The 22,174-nt window shown below is 44.4% G+C and overlaps 1 protein-coding gene across 2 annotated transcripts; it reads left to right on the top strand.

The window, feature by feature from the left end:
• Positions 1–64: 64 nt before the first annotated feature.
• On the top strand, positions 65–21,843 carry braf (B-Raf proto-oncogene, serine/threonine kinase). Of its 2 annotated transcripts, XM_034578586.1 has the most exons (20): positions 65–315; positions 6,827–6,928; positions 7,043–7,330; positions 7,836–7,939; positions 9,325–9,427; positions 9,523–9,671; positions 10,761–10,880; positions 11,038–11,197; positions 12,603–12,642; positions 13,395–13,514; positions 15,191–15,327; positions 15,422–15,539; positions 15,849–15,933; positions 16,052–16,228; positions 16,343–16,389; positions 16,548–16,666; positions 17,082–17,213; positions 18,151–18,285; positions 19,077–19,230; positions 19,385–21,843. In XM_034578586.1, the coding sequence occupies exons 1-20, from the start codon at positions 160–162 to the stop codon at positions 19,405–19,407; spliced, it is 2,469 nt and encodes an 822-aa protein (XP_034434477.1). In that variant the 5' UTR covers positions 65–159; the 3' UTR covers positions 19,408–21,843. The 2 variants fall into 2 exon arrangements, with proteins under 2 accessions (XP_034434477.1, XP_034434478.1); XM_034578587.1 differs by lacking the exon at positions 13,395–13,514 and having other exon boundaries at positions 70–315.
• The last annotated feature ends 331 nt before the right edge of the window (positions 21,844–22,174 follow it).

The raw sequence follows: 22,174 nt of genomic DNA, 5'->3' as shown, positions 1-22,174 counted from the left end.
GTGATGATGATCGCATATATTTGTGTGTAGTGGTTGTGTGCCATCCATCCACAGACCAGCGCTGTGGTCCTGCGCCTCCCTCTCTGTCTCCCCCTCCTGTCCTCAGCACCAGCCTGCGTTTCCCTCTATTATTTTCCACTCAGTTTCTCGCAGTTTAAAATGGCGGCGTTGAGCAGCGCCGAGTCCCCACCGCCCGTCTTTAACGGAGACACCGCGGAGCGGGAGCCGGGCAGGGAGCCGGGCCTGGAGGAGCTGGGCGCCGGGCTGGACGCCTCCTGCGCGCAGGGGATCCCCGGAGGTCCGCAGGATGAGGAGGTAAGCGCGCGCGGCGGCGGGTTAGCGGGTGGAGGCTAGGCAGGGGACACGGGCTCCGAGCGGAGGTAATTGGATGTAAATGTTCAGGAAACACCGGCTGGAACACGGATCGTGGGGGGCTGCAGTGCAGGGGGCAACGGGCGATGGGCTCAGTGTGAGCGAGCCGTCGGAGTGCTGGGTCTCCCGCGGCCCACGGCTTCCAGCGGACAGAGCGATGCGACAGAGCCGAGTGAGCGGGAGGGGGGAGCTTTTATTCGGCCGAGCCTGTGTTTATTTCGGGCCTTTATTCCACTCGCTCCTGGCTTCATTTTCCAGGCTCGCTGCAGCTGCAGCCTGGTGCGCCAACAGAGCGCGCGCACACACACACACACACACTACACTCTCTCATACACACACACACACATCGCACTCACACACACCTACCTCACGCACACACACACACTTGTCCCTCTATAGTTGTGAGGGCATAATACATTCCCTAGACCCTCACCCTAACCATCACACCTAAATGCCAAACCCTAACCCAAATCTAATTCTAACCCTAAACCCAAGTCTTAACCCACAAACAGCCCTTTGAATTGAGGACCAGCCAAAATGTCCTCACAATGATGGTATTGAACCAAAAGTGGTCCTCATAAGTATAGATACACACACACACACAAACACACAATTACGCTGCTGTCCAATGCATTTCGTGTGTGTGCAGTCTGATGTGCACACATTTTAATTTTCACCAGAGGCTCCTCACCTCAGAGGGCTGATGATGATGATGATGGTGATGATGATGGAGGAGGGAGCCAAATCAAGTCGTGCTTGTGAGTGTGTGTGTGTCCGTGTTGTGAAGTGCAACTGAGATGCACAGGCTACTTTTATGCATATTACAGGCTTTACAATCACTCCCCCCCCCCCCATACACACACACACACACACACACACGGACACACACATTGCCCCTTCTCGTAAGAGAAAGTGCTGCAAATAGACATACTGTATGAATGGGTGAATGCCAAAAACCTAAAGCGCCTAGAGTGGCTATCAAGACTAGAAAAGCACTATATAAATACAGACTGTTTACACACACACACACACACACACAAACACACACACACCATTTAAAGCACAGTGACCATGTCCCATGTAGCCCGGCCTGGGAATCCGTCTCCAGTCTGCAGATCTGAGGCCTCACTGCTGGACCATGACAGCAAACTGAATCCCACCAGCAGGACATTTTAACATTCGAGAATCAATCGCGCTATGTAAAAGTTTCTAATACGCAACATCAGTGCTGAAATCAGGTGTTCGACCTCTACGTTAAAACCGGCTCACCATCTATTATTTCCCATCTCACTTCTGTGGCCTCTAGCCAAGTTGTAAAATCTGCTCATCACCCCAGTAAAGAGCTTTCCTGTGGCATCGTATGTTGGGGCAGCCGGCTGTCATCGTTACCATCTCTGTCATCGCTTATTCAAAAGAGTCCATGGAGGGCGATCTCCCTGCTGCTCCTGTCGTTAAAGTGCTGTTGGGTTTGGTTTTTATCAGACAATGTAGTGATCATGAAACTATCAATTTGTCTCCAGAAAGGGCTAGAGCTTATCCTGAATGGAGATCTCCCTCAATCCTCTGTCTATCGGAGTGTGTGTGTGTGTGTGTGTTACTCTCTCAACTGTTACACAGACAGAAAACTAGTTTATGCTGCACGAGTTGAAACGGAGTCAGTTACAAATTAAATGTATAATTGAAATAATGTTAAGTCCACTGTCAATGTTAACAGATGTTTACTGGACACAAAAATATATCAGGCCTCTTTCAAGACCAAGCAGAAATAAACTCACAAAGACAACACCAGCACTTTGTAACTTTGTTTTGAAAAGTGCAAAATGAATTAATATATTATCATTATCATTATTGTTATTATTATTATTATTATTATTAAGGCACATACAGGGTCACGCTAGCTCACAGACCTGGTGGAAACACACATATGGGGCGGCTGTGGTTTAGGGGAATGTCAGTGGTTTGAAAAATGTCATGTGTACAAAAATGGCAAAAAACAAACCGTACTGTGAAGCGCTTTGAGTCATCAAGACTAGAACGGCGCTTGGAAAATGCAGGCTATTTACCATTTATACACACACAGGCTACAAGCAAGCATTAGCAGCAAATCCATGTTGAATGAATGTATAATATTACTATACCCTAGTTCCGATTGATGCTCATCCTTCCCAAATATGGCCAGGGACCTCAAAACAAGATGAGCGTTGTGTCTTCAATTAGCCGTATTCCATCTGATCACCAATGGCCACACCTAGGGCATCATTTCCCAGTCTGTCTTCAGGGAGAGCTCCTGGAGGCTGATTAGATATGTGCAGACTTAAAGGAAGTTCAATGATAAGCCGGTTGTAAAGTTGGGGGACTCGCAACAGACGGATATTTGTCACAGGCAGAGGAGTGATGCTCGTGAGTAAACTTGTGCTTATGTGCAGGGGTTTCCTCTAAATTTAATTTCAAATGACTAATATGTCAAGTAGATATCTTCATGTCATGTTTAAACCAGCTTTTAGCATTTCAATCATAGGATCAGGATTTCTAACCAGCTGCTGCCTCGATGGAAGAGGAAACACTTTCAAAACCAAAGCACAAGTATTGTCTAATAAAGGTGTTATTGCACAAGAACAGGGTATTCTTTGATGATGTGTACATTTAGTGTTGTAGATTTAGTTTTGAAATGCTTCAATTTTCTGCAAGCCCAGCAATCCATGTCTCACAAGTCAAACCGTCTCTCATTTAGAAAAAGTATGAGCCTTGGTTGTCCCTCCAAATTGTGGTCAGCTGCGTCCCCTCTGCTTTAATTGTCAATGTGATGTGTCCAGAATTTGACCGGAGTCTATATCTGGCAAATTAAATTGGTTGGGGATGGTTTAGAAAGCAACGCAAGGTCTCACACTTCAGACTGCATGTCAGAACAAGCCACGAAGTCCAAGGAATTCTCTGTGGTGAGGCATGCATCAGGGTTTTTAGCATAAAACAATTTCTAAAGCTTTGAGTGTCCACAGGAGCACAGTGACATCGATAATTTGGAAATTGAAGACATCTGGAACCAATAATACAGCCGTCACTGTAACAGAGCTTCGGAAGTTGTCTGCAGATATGGGAGAACGTACCAGAAGGACAGCTCTCCATCAATCAGGCCTCGGTACAGTGGCTAGACAAGTCAATTTTGAGTACAGAGCACATGACAGCCAGAAAGGGGGACAAAAAGGAACTCCGACCAACATTAGGCCATGGTCTTCACCCGGCTGATACATCCCTATGGTGAAAGCACAAAGGTGGCATAATCTTATGGAGTTGTTCCTCAGCTGTAAGGACAAGGGAGACTGATCAGAACTGAGGAATAATGAATGCAGGGACGTCCTTGAGGAAAACCTGATGGAGCTTCAGAGGATCTGACAAGAAGAACAGGATAAACTGAGCAAAGCTTGTAGAGACTTAACCCAGGATGATTTGAAGGTTTCTACAAAAGCAGCTTTTACATAGGACTGAATTAAGGGATGGAAAACTCTGGTAAATCAGAGATTTCAGTTTTTTAAATATTTTTTATAACTTTTTACTTGGTTTCTCCTTTCTTTGGCCAGACTTCAGTTCATTTAAGTTCCAGATAATAAATGGCTGCATATGGATCATCCAATACTTAATATCTATAGCCCTTGTCCTGTGACTGTATTATGTCACAGGAATCTACGTCAGGTCCCAGGTCAGTAAGGTCTGAATCCAATAGTTATTTTCAGAATTTATTTACGTGCAGATTATTTTGTGAGGATAAGCAATTCATAGTTTGACAATAAAATATCAGTAAATGGTGAAAGATACTATTTAATTTTTTCAGAAATCAGATCTACAGATGTGTTGTTTTGTCTGACTAACCCAAAGAGATTCCGTTTGGTACAACCCTTTAGGTTGGGACATTTTGTTGGGGATGACCTATATTTTGACTTGGGTACATCCGGATTAATTTCAGGAAATTCCGGCCTTACTTCCTAAAATGTTTTTGTAACAGTGCCTGTGTAGAATGTTGCTAACAGTTTCTCAGCTTCTCGGGGGTAATTTTTGATATAGCCCAACTGAGGCAGGATTTTTGGGAACAATGGCGATATTTTATTTTAATTGCTAAAAAAATTTTCAAATGTCAGCCAATATTCGTTACATCATATGCTCGTTGTTGGTCCATTTGTAGCAGAGATGATGGGTTTTGGGGTTTCATTGTTGCTGTTCACTTATCCATGGGCAGGGACTACAAATGGAATTTAGCTTTAAGATTATGCGTTTTCCCCTTCTCTAATTGACCCCAAGCATCTTTTTTGGCTTTAGGTTATATATAAAAATGTTTGTTCACATTTGACATCAGTACTGATATATCTGATTGACAGATGTTGATCAATGAAATCGGTCAACCAGTTGGTAGGGTCGTAATGTTTAGTGGTGCTAAGTAGAATTTCAGCTTTCAAAAGTGTCAGTTTTAACTTACATTGTCAGTAAGAGAGATACTAGCATTAATCCTTCACGCCGAGTTTGCTTTCATTATGAGGGTTAATAGAATCTTACACTGACTGAAATCAAGTAATGTCTCACTGTTGTTGTAGATTGGTGTTGCGTCACCTGTACCATCTCCGTGTTGCCAATTGCATCAGGGTCAGGAGGAAGCTAGAGAATGTGGTTTCTACCAAACTTTCAGATACGAGCAGTCAGATACAAGCTAAATTTGACCAAAACAAGACATCTTTTCACATCAAATTTAGCTTGGTCTATTTTTCATTAAATAGTATCGACAAATAGGAGAAATACTGTGTATCAATCACAGCCCTGCCCATATATTGTCAGGTTAGCTCAGGTGTATACCCCGCATCATACTCTCATGTTACCTCATCTTTCTCTATCATCTGGAATGTGAAAACATCATAATTCTGCATGGTCGAAGAAAACATTGGTGTCTCGGTCATCTCGGTTATGAGCCACACTGGAGTCTCTCGTGATGGCTGCTGACAGGTGCCAGAGCTGAGGGCTGGAATCAACAGAAATCTCTTCCCTCTTTCGTCCTGCCTGGTGTTGTGCTGCCTTCCCGTTTCATTACCGATCTACTTCCATCACAGTTAGATTTGTTATTCATGTTACAGAAAATTAAATTTGTAAAGTTTACAGCCTCGTCCCCCTGTTGCTACAGTGTTGCTCGATGAGGCAGCCAAAAGTTAAAAAAAATGCAAGTTCTTAATGATGAATTGACTTGCTGTCTTTTAGGGGACAGCCCTGTAAAGTAGAGGTGAATTCAGATTTACAGTGACCCGTCACATCATTATAAGGCAATAGCTACATATGAAAACAGGAAACAAAGAAAGAGAAAGAAAGTTAGTGAATAGTAACACTTGCTTCCAAGTAACTGAAAACAGTTACTTTAATTTGGGGTTCTGCTAGAATAGTTGTACATATTGTTCTGCTCAAAATCAATATTTTTTCTCTTACTGTACACTTATGGAGTGCCTGTTTTCACCCTCTACAATGCTCCGCTTTAGCTCTTGAGTCACCTCCCCAAAAACCCACTTCTGATTGGCCCACTCTTTTGTGATTGTTCAACCACTTAGTGTATGTAGGAAGTGTCAGGGCCCGTTACCCAGATGCTTCCTGATCAGCAGTAAACACCGCTGTAGCCACGGTAATGATGGCGTCAGTTCTGCTGTACCAACTCTGCCTTCCTTCATCCTTCCTTTTGCGTTTGACGTCAGTCTAGAAATTGTTGGGTTATAAAAAGTCCCAGAAGAATCACATCTCTAGTACTTTACAACATCTGCAGTACCTTTAGTACAAACTGTACCTTAGAAGAACAAGCAACATGTTTTATTACAGAAGCATTGGTTCTACTGGCATTACCATTTATGAGCATTGCACTGCTCATAACTATAACTTAGTCATAACTAGTCCCTCTGGTTGCAGTAACTTGTACACTGATTTAACTGTTTGTTTAATTAAATGCTTCACCTGAGTAATGAACCATTAAGAGTGTTTGGCACCTTTTTTTTTTTCTGCACAACCATTTCCAATATGACCAAAGAATGAATATTTTGCTCTTTTGTGTTGCTGTAATGTCTTTGACTATTCACCTGATATAATTCTGATAGCCTGAGTAATTTCACTGGGTTGTGCGAGAAGTCTTCTTCTGGGTCATTGTGTGTCAGGTGATTAATTCAGCTAAAATGCTTCTTCTTTGTCATTGTGCGTTGTATTTTTTTGAAGTCGTGAAAGCTCACAGCCAACATGTCGTCCGCCATGTCACCCTGCCAAGTCGTGGCCAGAATTTGCGACTAGAACCTACTGTGACAGATTGGCAATATTAAAAGGCAAAAGTACGACATCAACGGAGGCCGAGTCATGGACAGATTCATTCTATAGACCTCAGACTAAGGCTGCTGTTCATTCGTTGAAAGAAACCAACTCCGTAACGTTGTTTGGTGTGTTGTCCCCACAGATCTGGAACATCAAACAGATGATAAAGTTGACACAGGAACACTTAGAGGCTCTTCTGGACAAGTTTGGAGGAGAACACAATCCCCCCTCCATATATCTAGAGGTAAGAGTGCTTTGACTTCGGTAAATATAACTTTGGAGACAACAAATCTTATGTATGACACTATAGGTTTTGAAGCTGTCGAGTCAGTGCTCTCTGGTGTGTCGCCCCCTTCAGGCCTATGAGGAGTACACCAGTAAGCTAGACGCCCTGCAGCAGAGGGAGCAGCAGCTGCTGGAGGCCATGGGGAACGGCACAGACTTCTCCTGCTCTCCCACAACCACGCCAGACCTTCTGGAGGTCAAGATGGGTGGCTGTGGGGCTGGAGGGGGGGCTCAGGCCTTTCCTTCTGCCCCCAACACATTGGATTGCCTGCAGACCCCCACCGACGCCAGCCGAGCCAACCCTCGCTCCCCGCAGAAACCCATCGTGAGGGTCTTCCTGCCCAACAAACAGAGAACAGTGGTACGTCAGGAGGATTTAAGAAACCATTTATTTTTTGATTTGCAATAGATATTTATTTTTATTCGCAACATTAAACCTAAATGTTACCATTTGATGCTTTGTACTATACCAGGCTAGGGCTGATTTTCTGCTGCAATCCCCCGGCAGGTCACAGATAAAAGTTAAATATAATGACGAAATAGCACTAAGAAAACTAGACAAAGACTAAAACACATGATACAGCTTACACACAGTAATGCATCACGCACCTTGTCTAACTTGAAAGTCAGAGCGCAGAAGAATCTAGACATGTCTGACCCATTTAAGGCCTCATCATACTCAGCAGTTCTGGGTCGTTCTAGATGAAAATTGACAGATGCGAGAGAAATGTGGTGAAATCTTTAGTTATCAATCAAAAGCATCGGTGTTGTGAATGTTTGATGAGCTCAAACCTAGCAGTTGCCCCTCATCCAGCCTCCTCTGCTGTGCCGCGTCAGTTCAGTGAGTGTTGTTGTGCTGTGCTCAGGTCCCAGCCCGCTGTGGGATGACTGTGAGGGACTCGTTGAAGAAAGCTCTGATGATGCGAGGCCTCATCCCCGAGTGCTGTGCCGTGTACAGGATACAGGATGGGTAAGTGTGTCTCTATTGTACTGCGGAGGAGACTAACTAATAATGCATATGCTGATACTTGACCCTTTCTTTTGTTGTGTGCTGTCCACACACTGGTATCAGGTTAGACTGTCTTTGATATCCAAACGCACTATATTTTCCCTTGGATATACATTTGTATATATTATTATAAAATGTACAGTGTTGTCCTGAACTTAATTTACATAAATTACCGTTCGTCTCTTAACTGTTCTGCTTTCAACCTGTTTGGAAAATTCTGCTTTTATATTTAAATGATAACACTTTAAAGAGCGATGCACATTTTGGGAGATGATATGTGAACAAGTACATTAAGCTCTATGACTCAGGTTTGTCCGATTTCTCTTGATCTTCTTTGAGATGTTTTTTACACGTTGACCGGAGTCCCCATGTGGAATATCAAGTTGGTAAGACATGATTTGAGAAGACATGTACAAACTGTCCATATAATGTCTCATAGCTAATAGTACATATCGGAGCAAAAGACATAAGTTCGAAGGAGCTCAAAGGCAGGGTTGCGTCGAGACACAGATCGGGGGAAGGCTACAGAAAGATCTGCTGCATTGAAGGTTCCCAGAGTGGCCTCCACAATTCTTGAATGGAAGAAGTTTGGAAACAACCAGGACTCTTCAGCGAGCCGCTCACCCAGCTGAGCAACCCACTCGCACACATCAACTCCTGTGGACATTCTGCGGACTTTATGCTAGGGGGCCCAGTGGAGAAAATCCTCATACGTCAGTGGCTCTCACTCGGACATTTGCGTTCACACCTCCTCCAGAGAAACCGTCGCAGAGCTCTAGAGATCCTGTGTGGCGATGGGAGAAACCTCCAGAAGGACAACCACCACTGCTGCTCTCCACCAATCAATGCTTCATGGCAGTGGCCAGACAGAACCCTCACTTTAGTGACAAGTGTTTAAAGGACTCTGACTCTGAGAAAAAAATATATTTTCTGGTCGTGTGAAACCGAGACTAAACTGTTTGATCTCAGTTCTTAGGAGAGGATGTGCAAAGAACAATGGCAGAGAATCCCTTAACCCCAATGTGCAAAGCTTGTTGCTTTATACTTGAGAAGACTTGGCTATAATCACTGCCAAAGGTGCTTCAACTAAGTACTGAATTAAGGGTCTGGATATTTATGTTTTAAAATTTTTAAATCTAAGGTACAGTTTTTACTTAAGGTACAAATATTCTGTTTCACTTTGTTAAGACGCAGCAACATAATGAAATGTGTGAAAAGTGAAGGAAGGCTGAATATTTTACAAATGCACTGTTCATATAAAATGTACATATGCATATGTGTGTTTTTACATATTTCATAATCACATAAATCATATAAATCAGTGGAATATGAACTTCCTGTTTCAGAGAGAAGAAGCCTATTGGCTGGGACACAGACATATCCTGGCTGACAGGGGAGGAGTTACATGTAGAAGTGTTAGAGAATGTGCCGCTCACCACACACAACTTTGTGAGTACGACCAGACAAACTCCGCCTGCTGATTATATTCCTCAGCCTTGTCTGGTGCCTGATTGTGTGTTTGCGTGTCTGTGTTTGATTGACAGGTGAGGAAGACCTTCTTCACACTGGCCTTCTGTGACTTCTGCAGAAAGCTGCTCTTCCAGGGTTTCCGCTGTCAGACCTGCGGTTACAAGTTCCACCAGCGCTGCAGCACTGAGGTTCCCCTCATGTGCGTCAACTACGACCAGCTAGAGTGAGTTTCACACAGCGTTGTTGCACCATGATGCTGTAACCCGGTCGGGACTGAACCTCCTGTAATGTGTTGCACACAGGAGAGGGACTTCCACTGCGATCTCGGACTTTGGATTTCATCGCACGTGTCCAGTAAAATACACCTTTATCCTGCTGTAACAAACTGCAAAGTGTAGCTGTGCAAGCTTTTATGTGTTAACTCGTGTTAGCTCAGCTAGAAGGGTGCTGGATAAGAGCCTAGATTTGTTCTTGTGGATGGGTCTATTTGCTGGTGTGTAATATTAAAGTGTATGTCCTGGAAAGTGATGTGAAAGTTGCTGATGTTAGCTTTACACATCATCTATCGGTTTCATCTTGGGTTGGGTGATGTCTGAACTGGCATATGACGATGATGACATAGGGGCAGTCAAGGTGTGATGAGCTCTGGCACAAAAAAAACTCCATTAGCAAAGCTGCAGATTCTCATTTCAACCTGATGCTGAGCGTCGCTGAGCGTTGGTTCGTGGTTTCACGTGTAAATATTTATCTAGGTTACATGTCAAAATTAAACATGTCTTGTCTCAGCGCAGTCAAAGATGGATCGTGAAAGTATGCTGTACAACCACGAATTAACTGTTTCTGCAGTTCCAACAAAACCAACCTTGGTGTTTCTGCCAAGGTGGGCAGGACATGAATAGTAATGAATAAGAAACGAGTAATGGCGGTGACTTGGTCATGATGCTGGGCTCATATCTTAATGGCAGTCAGTCACCAGTGATGGATCCCTATGTCGTTCAGCAGGTCATATTTTGTAGTTTGGCTAACTCCACAAATAAATCGAAATCTAGACTTGATGTGAAGGGACATTTAGCTTGAAATGGTCATTGTAGTGATTTGCTCAAACCCTGAATTTACTGTATACATGTGACAGTACAGTACTGTTCATCTGGCTGAGCTTCGTGCTCTGTGCTTTCCTTTGTCTGTCACACGACTACAATTTGTGCAGTGTTTCCTGATTCGGTTCTAAATAAGTGCGACTTCATTGCTGAGTCAGGCTGGGAGTGACTGAGTACTGAATTATTAACTAACCTTGGCGATTTGTGTCCTGCAGCTTATTGTTAGTGTCCAAGTTCTTTGAGCATCACCCGTTCACCCAGGAGGAGGTGTGCTCCGAGGGAACCACCCCCGTGTCGGAGGCCTGTCCGTCACTTCCCCCGTCCGACTCCATGGGGTGAGTCGTCCACTGCCACCGCTTTGCAGTTTTTCATTCCAGAATGTTACACTCGCTGATGCTTTTCTCTGTCATTTTAAGTAAATATGCAGAGTGATGTCTTGTGCTTTTTTGTTTTTTCGCAAGTACTCTTAACTAGCAAACCTTATCTTTCCAGGTCTATGTGCCATGCCAGTGTATCACCGTCCAAGTCCATACCCATCCCACCCAGTTTCCGGCCCAGCGAGGAGGACCACCGCAACCAGTTTGGCCAGCGGGACCGTTCGTCCTCGGCCCCCAACGTCCATATTAACACCATCGAGCCTGTCAACATAGACGTGAGTCTGCTTTCCCTCTGCTAGTATTATGATGAGAAGTGTCAGCCATGAATTGTCACCCAGTGATCAGATTACAATCAGGCAGAGCTTGACCACATGGAAGCACAAGTGTAAATGCACCCGAGACAGATTGTGTCCGAACGGTCAAACCCCCTCCGGCGGTGGTCAGGGGACGACTGCATACACCCACTACTTGGGCAGAATTACACACTCACACACACACACGACTGTTCAGACCAGTGAGCCAGCAGCAGCGAGGCAGCTTGCAGCCATTAGTCAGGAAGCAGTCCTCTCCTCAGTCCTCACGTTATTCAAAACAGCTCTGAATAGAGTGAAGAAGAGACCAATCAAAAAAGAACACAGCTTTATGGATGCATACCATGTTCTTCTATTCTTCTTCTGCTGTCTTTTAGTTTTGTTGTATTTGGACCTGCACAAATGATAGGAGGATGTAACGTGTAATGTCTTTCTGATTACACATGTCACCTGGTTTTCACCAGAATAAACTTACTGAGTTGAATTCCTACATTTCCCAGCCTGCCTATCAACACCTCCCAAAGGGGTGGGGGTGTATGGTCACATGTTGATGATATGTATTAATACCAGGAGTAAATGTGATCAGGTTAGAATCCTATCTGACACAGTCTGGATGCCATGTGTGAACTGAGTGGTCCACTTTAATGAGGATGACTGTTGGCACAGACCGAGCAGAAAGGTCCTAACACCGACTAACCCAGATAGAACCTGCACTTTGTTCTGTTGGCTGTCATGGCGTCACCTCCTGGTTGAGAACTTGAGCTCAGATCAGCATGCGGAGTCTTTTAAGTAGGGACTACACGGTTTGGAAGTTTTCCCTCCGTCTGATAATGAACTCTTGACCACAGCTATGTTACCGATTTACTCTGGACATTTCACAATAAAAATAATTGTGTGAACTCGGTATCTGTGGAGCACTTATTTGAATGTTTAATGGTGAATTCCTCTGTGGGCAGCCTCACTTCGCAGTGCTCTTGAAGTTGTGTGTAGATTAGAGGTGTTAACGTCCAGATGTTTAAAAATTACAGAGTTGGCTTTTGGTTAAATCTGAAACTTCGCCAAATAGGTTCCTTGTCCTTTTATTGTACTTAATACAAAGAAGAAATAAAACCAAAGTACTTTGTAAGAAAACTGCTATTAAGTAAAGTCTATCATTCTTGTTATTACAATTGAGGCACATTAAAATCCGGTAATTTCCCTTCACATTATTTCAATGTGTTGCCTCTAAAATGACACAATAACACAAACATGGGTGCACCTTCTGTTAGAGCCTGGCTACAGTACATTGCATATTACAATATTAAATGTGTGTGTAAATAATTACATATGTTGTTCATATTACTGATTTTCTTTCCTCCTTTCATTTCAGGACCTGATTCGAGATCAGAGCTTACCACGATCAGATGGAGGTACGGTTCACAGCAGCAGACGTCTGCAGCTTCTGTTCCCACCATCCTGCGTCTGTGTGCTCTTAGTCTTTTGTGTGTGTGTGTGTGTGTGTGTGTGTGTGTGTGTGTGTGTGTGTGTGTGTGTGTGTGTGTGTGTGTGTGTGTGTGTGTGTGTGTGTGTGTGTGTGTGTGTGTGTGTGTGTGTGTGTGTATATGTGTGTGTGCATATGTGAGTGTGTGTGAATGTGTGCGTGTGGAGCTTTGTTTAGTCCTGCAGCCAGTCACTGACAGTAGTAGGTTTTATTTTTCAGATCTGTGGGTCAGGGTTTTTGGAAAGGACATAACCTCCACTTGTGCAGACCAGTCCTACTTAAGAGTTGCTCTGCCAGGTCAGGAGGAGACATGCGTAGCTGATGAATCGTTTCAGCTGTAATTGCTAAAGTATTCATGGAAATAAAGTCACCCGGAAGCTCGACAGTAAATCCGCGGTGTGCTGTGGGCGGCTGGTTCCCCCGCGTCTACTACTCGTCTCGCTCTCTGACACAAAGTCGTTCCCGTTGCGTTAAATGATTCCAGATTGACGCGTGAACGTTTCGGCTGCGTGAAAACCTGCAGATACCCTGACTAACAGAGCTAAACTAGCGTGCTAGCAGCGTAGGGAGGTAGCGGGGCTCCTCATTCGGGAGCCCGGCTGTGTCCACGGACACCAGCTAGAGGTGAGAGGGGCAGGGTGAGTAGCAGTGATGGTCTGTCTGTCTCTCTTTGCCCTGCAGCCCCCCCGACCCACCCCGCCCGCTGCTTGAGGAAGCACCGAACACGGACCTCAAGCCCCCTCCTATACTCCTACCCCAATGACATAGTGTTTGATTTTGAGCCTGAGCCTGTTTTCCGAGGTAGTTAGGCCTCTGCGTGTTCCTGTGTCCTTCCACATCCACCCCAACCCCACCTGTCCAAACCCTCCCCCCCCACCACCACCACCCCCCATCCCCCCCCACCAACTTCCCCACACTCCCTGTGTCCCATCCACGACATCCACTGTGTGTGCCCTCTCTCTCTTTTCCTCTGTGTCTTCTCGTGCTCTCTCTCTCTACCACACAGCCGTCACTACACGGGTTACACAGGGATCTCCCTTCACTCTGATGAGACACTTGTGATTTGTGTGGATGGTGGTTTGTAACGTACTGTAGTGTAGAATGCATCAGAAAGTAAACCAGGGGATTTAACAGCACATTCTGACTTATTTAAAGGTTGGAACAGTTTATACACTTCGAAGAAAAGATTATTTTATCCGATCAATATTGTGATTGCAATCAAAATTTTATTATGACTTATAAATCAATCCTTAGTGCTGTGTATAGCTTTGTACTAGACATCAGCACTAATGTATCCTATTTCTACATCAGTAATCTGAGAAATTAGGATGTATGCTTTTATTTTACAACTTAAAAAGAATAATAACACTGAAAATGCGTTTGAGCACTGAAGATAATTTTGCTACCGGCTCTCGAGAAGTGTGCTTAATGATATTGTGCCAAAAAAAACAATTCAAGTTAATACATTAACATCTGATAGGATTTGATCAGATAAACCTGTTTAAGCGAGCACCATCATCTTCGTCACAGACTCAAATCTAACTCCTGTATGTTCATAATGTGTTAAACCTTTAAAGGGGAATTCCAGTATTTTTCACCCTGGGCCTTATGTTTATATACGTGGGTGTGTAAATGTATGGTAGTAAAAATCAGTCCAGTAGATCGTCTCCACTGGCAGCCGTGACAGGTGGGAGTTGCTACAACGTAATCTTATGGGGCAACTGCGACAGTCTTCGAAATGTTCACTCAATTTATTTACCTGGGTCTTTGATAAGAGTGTAGCAACATTAAACAAGTCTCACTCATAACCGTGCAGCAGCTCGGTGTGCGAATCATTTCCACAACCACATTTATGATCATATGGCCCAGGTTGAAAAATACTGGAATTCCCCTTCAACTGGGGGATTCCAACCACTTTTTTTAATATCTGAAAACGGAGACTCAACCCACTGTCTGTTAATGACAGCATCCTATGTTTGAAGCTTTTTCACTCAATGTTTGCTTTAAAGAACTGCACTTTTCAAAAATAGATTTTATTTTCTTAACTTTTAAAAAGAGTCGAACCCCAATTCAGATTAATTTGTAATATTTACTTCAGTTAATTTTATTCAATATTTTCCCTAAAAATGTCCAACTCGTTTATTGCAACAAGTTTTCACGTTTTATAGCTTTTTTAGTAAACAGTTCAAACTGTTTAAATCAGCTAAAGTCCTCTCCAACATCATAATATCCTTTTAAGTTAATAACATGTATCTGTAAAGACAAGATGATTAAACCATTAACTACCATCCAACCAAGCACCTCGCTCACCTCTCCTCTGTGCATGTGACCAGACACACTCGACTGATTCAGACGCCTCGGTCCCTGTCCTCGCCTACAAACCGCTCCTTCTCTGCACCTCTACTTCTCCTCCTCTCCTGTTTGACCTGCCTTTCTCATCCTCTCTCCTTCTTTTGTCGCCCGCGACCCGTCTCCAGGCTCCACCGCAGGGCTGTCGGCCACGCCGCCCGCCTCTCTACCCGGCTCCCTGACCAACGTCAAGGTTCCACAGAAGTCGCCGTGTCCGCAGAGGGAGCGCAAGTCGTCGTCCTCGTCTGAGGACCGCAATAAGATGGTAAGGGGTTTGGTGCTTCTGCAGAGTGTTTCTGCAGTTCAGTGTGTGAGAGTGTGTGTGTGTGTGTGTGCTGACTATGTGTCCTGTGGAACAGAAAACCCTGGGGAGAAGGGACTCCAGCGATGACTGGGAGATCCCAGAGGGTCAGATCACTCTGGGCCAGAGGATAGGCTCTGGATCCTTTGGAACTGTCTACAAGGGAAAGTGGCATGGTAAGAGCAACAGCACCCCCTACTGTCAGTCCACTACCTTCTGGTGAGGAAGCAGTTTACATCCTATAGGCATCAAATCACTATTCTATTGCTTCATTACAACACACACAGTTTTTTAGCTCAATCCTACATAAACATAATTAATACAAGGAATCAGAACAAAACAGTCTTTATTCCTATTTCTTAGTGGGTTCCAGATGTTTGATGTATTTTTCACATGTCTCTATATAAGCTTTCTGAAATGTTCCAACATTTTGGACGAAGCCATCTTGCACTATTTGAGAACCAGCTGTCCTCTCCTCCTCTCAGGTGACGTGGCGGTGAAGATGTTGAACGTCACCGCGCCCACGCCACAGCAGCTCCAGGCCTTCAAGAACGAAGTGGGAGTCCTCAGGTAACTTCTGCTCTGGGATCAGGAGAATCTGTGCACCTTTTTTTTTATAAATAAACAGCCACACAAAACACATGCAGACGCGTAGTTTCATCGACCTGTCTGTGTTGTTTCCCTGAAGGAAAACGCGTCACGTGAACATCCTGCTGTTCATGGGCTACACCACCAAGCCTCAGCTGGCCATCGTGACCCAGTGGTGCGAAGGCTCCAGTCTGTACCACCACCTACACATCATCGAGACCAAGTTTGAGATGATCAAGCTGATCGACATCGCCCGGCAGACTGCTCAGGGCATGGAGTGAGTGCCCCTCCCCACACGCTCACTCACACAGACACACACACACACACACACACACACACATAGTCTCAAAGATTCAACAGTGTGTTTAATCCCTTTTCTCTTCCTCCTCAGCTACCTGCATGCGAAATCAATCATCCACAGAGATTTGAAGAGCAACAGTATCCTTTGTCACTTTATGTCACTGAGTCAAGTCAAGCTTTAGGCCGAGGCCTTTAAGTAAACTTGCAATGAAAATATAAACTCTGCATAGAATTCATGGCAAAGATCATAGGTATGGAAGAAAAGAGTGTGTTTCCATGACGACCTCTCCTCCCAGATATTTTCCTCCATGAGGATCTGACGGTGAAGATCGGTGACTTCGGCCTGGCTACAGTCAAGTCCCGCTGGAGTGGCTCCCACCAGTTTGAGCAGCTGTCTGGATCTATTCTGTGGATGGTCAGTATCACTTCCCTAAATTTTACATTCACTCTGTCTTTTATTTTGTGAGACCTCTGCGCCGTCGACAGCCAGTGGCCGGAGACATCATATTTTCGTGTGGTCTGATCGTCCTATCCTTGTGAACACGATAGTTCAAGAACGCCTCAGGGGAATTTGTTCAAATTTTGTACAAACATCCACTACGACTCAAGGATGAACTGATTTCGATTTTTGGTGGAAGTGTCCTTGGGCAAGACACTGAACCTGCTGTGCTGCTAATGTGTTAGTGATGTATGACAGAGAAAGTGCTGCACATAGATGAACCGTGTGAATGGGTGGATGGGGAATCTGTACTGTTAAGCCCTTTGAGTGGTCATCAAGACTAGAAAAGCTCTATATAAATACAGACCATTTCCCTATTGTGCTCCCTCAGGCTCCAGAGGTGATCCGGCTGCAGGACAAGAATCCCTACAGCTTCCAGTCAGACGTCTACGCCTTCGGCATCGTGCTGTACGAGCTCATGTCCGGAGTGCTGCCCTACTCCAACATCAACAACCGGGACCAGGTGGGAAACTATTAAGTTTGTTTAAATTTCGGTTTAATATATTGTCCTCATTTTTGGATTTAACCATACATAAACAGAAACGTAAGTGCTTGTTAATTTACAACGTGTTTCATTCAGTCTTGTTTGTAATTGAACACTAATAATAATGTGGCTGTCATACTCGGATTATTAAACACCACAAACAATAAGCTGCAGTGTAATTAAATCTTTGTACACCGGCTAAATAAATAAGATCAGGAAAAACGAGAGCACAGGGGAACTGTAGAGCTGCTGGTGGTTGGTTTAACAGTTTATTAATCTATTGGACTTTAAAGTTTGACAGTCGCGTTGTAGTTCCATTTAGCTGAAATGCGCTGATCTCTTGTTTTTAAGTGTTTCCGCTCCACGACAATGTTACACTGTCACTTGTACAAATGATTCCACACCATCTACAACCTCAATAATCAGTTAGAGCTGCTGCCATTGAATATTCTTTCAATAATCGAATAACAAAAACTCAGATTTTTGAAATTCTTTTAATTCCATTTTAAAATATAATTGTTTGTTTAAGTATAAAAAAATGTATGTTCAATTTAAACGTACTAATGTAGTGGCCACTGAACCTGCAGAGTATCTTGTTTTGACTCATGTTCCAATAAATCAAAGTTGACCTTATTGTGAACTTCAAAAATCGTGTTTGCCCATTAGCAGCAGACTGCACTATGGGCCCTCACCTTTCGTAAGCTGTAACCATATACATGTATTAACACAAAACAACAATAGAACCACAACTTAGTATATTCCACTAATCAAAAATCATTACTGTGCAAATAATATTAGCCCATACTTAGCATGTCATAATAACATATTTACCAAACAAAGACATGTAGTGAAGCGACGGCCTGTTTTTATCTCTGCAAACACAAATTCTGATGCCTCCTCTCTTCTCCTCCCACAGATCATATTCATGGTGGGTCGAGGTTACTTGTCTGCCGACCTCAGCAAAGTGCGCAGCAACTGTCCAAAGGCCATGAAGAGGCTGATGGCCGACTGTCTGAAGAAGAAGAGGGAGGAGCGACCTCTCTTCCCTCAGGTCAGAAAGAAATGTTCCTGCTCTTTTATTTTATTGGGAAGACGACAGATAAATACAATATTTGTGTTGGTGAAGAAAAAATGTTTCCAAGAGTTTCCATGTGTCCCCATGGTGTTTGTATGCGAGTGTGAGGGAGCGGAGTCAGGAGGGGCTGAATAAAAGAATGAAGACAGATGTAACTCATTTAAGAAAACTATCAATTCCGTTGTGACCCGTATTGATGATGTGGCGGTGGTTACGAAACAAGTCATCATTTAAACTGCAGCGGGTCAGAGACGTCAGCTTAGTCTGTGTGTGTCTGGGTCTCAGCACAAGAGAGAGAGTGAAAAGTGAGCGAATGGAGTCAGGATGAAGAATCAAAATGTATGTAGGTTAACAGTTTGTACAGTTGAATTGATTCTCGGAGGAAAAGCCATTATATCAGCAAAATAAAATGACCAGTCGCACAAAACGAAACAACCGACGCTGGGCTCAGCCAATCGCAGATGGACGATGTATTCCTCCAATCGCTAAGCCCTTGCAGATATTTATTTTCAACAGGCTCAGAGACAGTTCTTCATTTCTAACCGTCCCTGTGATAGAAGACAATAAAAATAAAAGCCCTGCATTTTCTCAAAGGGCAGAAGGCATCCCTCCATTTCTGCAAAGCTCTTAAACTTCCCCACTCCTCCCCCTGTTAGGAGCACGTCACTGAGACGGATTACAATACAGCTCACAATATTTGTCGTGGTTGTGTTTAAATGCTGTACCAGTGACTGATGGATCTGTGGCTGTGCGGTGTGTTCTTACAGATCCTGGCGTCCATCGAGCTGCTGGCTCGCTCGTTACCCAAAATCCACCGCAGCGCCTCGGAGCCTTCGTTAAACCGAGCCGGCTTCCAGACGGAGGACTTCAGCTTGTACGCCTGCGCCTCCCCCAAAACCCCCATCCAGGCCTGTGGCTATGGTGAGCTCACACACACACACGTACACAAACATCTGACTTCACAGCACCCGGGAGGAAACTAGTCCACTGAAGGATACAGTGTTGGCAGCAGCAGTACTGTGGCTGCTACAGAGCTCACACACTTATTTTCTCCATGTTTTCTCTTGTTTTTCAGGGGAGTTTTCAGCATTTAAGTAAGTGCTGCAGATCCCACCACTCCATCCCTCGTCACTTCTCAAAAGTCTTGTGTCTCTGCGGTGGATTAATTACTGGAGAAAAAAAAGAAAAAATTTGTCTCAAAGAACCTGAAGAAGACAACCAAAAGCTGTCCTGCAGTCAAACGGCCACTGCGACAGACACAACTGAATTAGGAAAAATAAAAAAAGAACAAAAAAAAGCAACTTGAATGACACAAAAACGAAAAATAACATCCATACCAAAACCGTTTTTCCCGCCTGCTGGAGGGAAAAGATGAAGGCGACAATGAAGGGGAGACGGCGGAGGGACGTCAGGAGAAGTCGAGGCTGTGGACGCCGCTCGTCTCGTCGTTTCCAGTGCGAACGAGGAGGGGGGCTGGTTTTCTTTTCAGCCGGGCCGCCGCCGCCGACCTGCACTTGGAGTGACGGCAGAACGGGGCCTGTGGAAGGAGACGCAGCGCCCCCATCTGACGGGGGGTAGAGATGGAAGGTCGGGCGCCGGCCTTGTTCCCCCCACGAGAGCTGGAGGTCACTGGGCAGGGGGTTAACCCCACCACCCCCTCCCCTTGAAGAGCGATGACTTGAAAGATAGATCTATTTTTACTTTTTCATTTGTTTCTCCCGTTTCAGAGTTAAGCTAGCATTAGCTAGGAGTGATGACCTTTTTCTGTCCTTTGTTCCTCTAGAGGAGATGGTAGCTGTGCGACATGCAGCACTGGCCCCCTTTTTTTTTTTGTTGTCCTTTTGGGCTTAATGCTGACCAAATTCTGCAAAATACTGAGTTTTGCCTTCTTGTTTGCCTCCAACAAAGTCAACACCGGTGATGAAACGGCCGCAGCTCTTTATCTCTCTGGAATAGATTGTGCATGCGAAAAGCAGGAGAAGCAGATTTGCAGGAGTCCCGAGCACAGGAGCTGCTCTCTGGGAGGAAAAATGCTAATTTATTTGGTGATGCTGGAAACAACGCGAGAGGGAGTTCGTAATCCCTCTAAAAAGAACCTGGTCGGAGTTAACTCATTAGATTGGACTCGATTCGCAAGATTTCTCGATGTTGGATAATTCGACGGGGACCCTCTACCTTTTCAAATGATCTCATCGGAAGTGGTCATTTGTGTGGCTTCCGTTTGGAAACTCCCATTGCGCGGCGTGAAGGGAGGAAAGACGCAGGCTTGATAGATGATGGAAGCTAAACAAGGTTTGTTTTTTAAAGAGCCGAGTCTAAGCCAAGCTGCTGCCCGGGGGTTTATACTGAGCTAAAGAGTGTGTACAGTGAGTTGTTACACAGCATCTTTGCAACTAAAGCTTTTCATTCGCTTCTGCCGCTTTCCCACAGAACCCAACCTCTACTTTCTTTTGTGACACCAAGTGCATGTCTTTCTTCTTTTTATTTTTTTTTTAAAATCACGTGGCTTTAATATTGCACTCTGCTTAAGACGGGGACCTTACTTGTTGCCGCTGCTGACCAATGAGCTGCAGTGTGATCTGCTGAAGGGACACGTGGTCTTCTGGCAGGTTCTGTTAGTCTTGAAAAAAACAAAGTTCTGAATCGTTCCTTTCAGTCACACCTTTCTAACCTTTTTCTACACACATGCACCTGTTACTCTTTTCATTCCAGCGTGTGTTGTAGGTGTTACACATTCTTTTTTTCATTTTTTTTTTTCATTATTGTCATTGTTTGCCTTTTTCTGTACAGGCAGGCCTGCAGATATTTACTTATTTATGTGAATCTTTTTTTTTTTTTTTGTTGGTTTAACTGATTTAATTTCCAGAACCGCTTTATTTGACGCTCTTGTCTTTCTCTAGACGCTTGTTTTAGTCTTTGTGACTCGTGTACTTGCACTTTGTAGAGATGAGACGGATCGAAGCAAACGAGCGACTTGCCTTGACTTTTTTTTTTTTTTTTTTTTAATTTTTTTTATTGAAGAATAAATTGTGACATACAGAGCTGATGACCTAAAAATCCACCTAATGCATGAGTCATCCGCCGAGGCCCGAGTGTGAATATTTTTTTGCCGAGAATGACTCTTTGATAAAGCCTCCACGAGCCGAGTATGTCACCGTGTGTGATGGGGAGCTGAGAAAATGAGGCTGCTGGCTTGATGAATGGATGTTTTTGGAGGTAGAGCACACAGTTGAAGCGTCCATCCATCCAAATACGACAACCTGGTTCTTCACATTCATCATGGATCATGCCTTTCCATCATAAACGCCATGAACTAAACCCCCACTCCCCCCCCGACCCCCAACCGCTTCATGGAACTGTCCGGCTTGTGAGGAGATACACTTACTTATCATCTTACCCACAAGTCCCATCTTAGGGCTGCAACGGATTTAGCCTAGCTTAGCACAAAGACTGGAAGCAGAGGGGGGGGGGGGACTGCTAGCCCTGACCCAGGACAGTCTTACAGCTTATCCCAGTCCTGGATCATACACCTCCTTTTTAGTCACAGGGCAGCTCATGAAATGTGTCACACTTGCATATTGAACATGCAAGTGTGGTTAAAACTTAAAGAGTGACCAAACCCACATTTGTGTGAAGCCTGGCATCTACTGGCGAAAGCAAGGTACTTCATTCCCACCGGCTATTGTTATGGTAATCATTCTTAGCATTATTCTGTCATTGTCTCAGCAGTGTCGGCCACGTCGCTGGTTCACATGATGCTTTGGTTCAGGTCTTGTAAACAGCTTGTGCCCTCTCGTGGTAAAATGCTTAATTTATTGAGCACAAGTTGGTGTTGGTTTTAAAAAGGACAGCTCGAGTTATGTGC

This window comes from Hippoglossus hippoglossus, chromosome 23 (assembly GCF_009819705.1).
Source record: "Hippoglossus hippoglossus isolate fHipHip1 chromosome 23, fHipHip1.pri, whole genome shotgun sequence".
NCBI lineage: Eukaryota > Metazoa > Chordata > Actinopteri > Pleuronectiformes > Pleuronectidae > Hippoglossus > Hippoglossus hippoglossus.
Note: the sequence above shows the minus strand (reverse complement) of the source record. Positions and strands in the feature narration are given on the sequence as shown.

Excerpts from the sequence above, each read along its gene's own strand:
- braf (XM_034578586.1), top strand. The coding sequence starts at position 160 with ATGGCGGCGTTGAGCAGCGCCGAGTCCCCACCGCCCGTCTTTAACGGA. Across the intron at positions 12,643-13,394 it reads CTTACCACGATCAGATGGAG|CCCCCCCGACCCACCCCGCC; the intron begins GTACGGTTCACA and ends TTTGCCCTGCAG. Across the intron at positions 16,390-16,547 it reads CAGAGATTTGAAGAGCAACA|ATATTTTCCTCCATGAGGAT; the intron begins GTATCCTTTGTC and ends CTCTCCTCCCAG.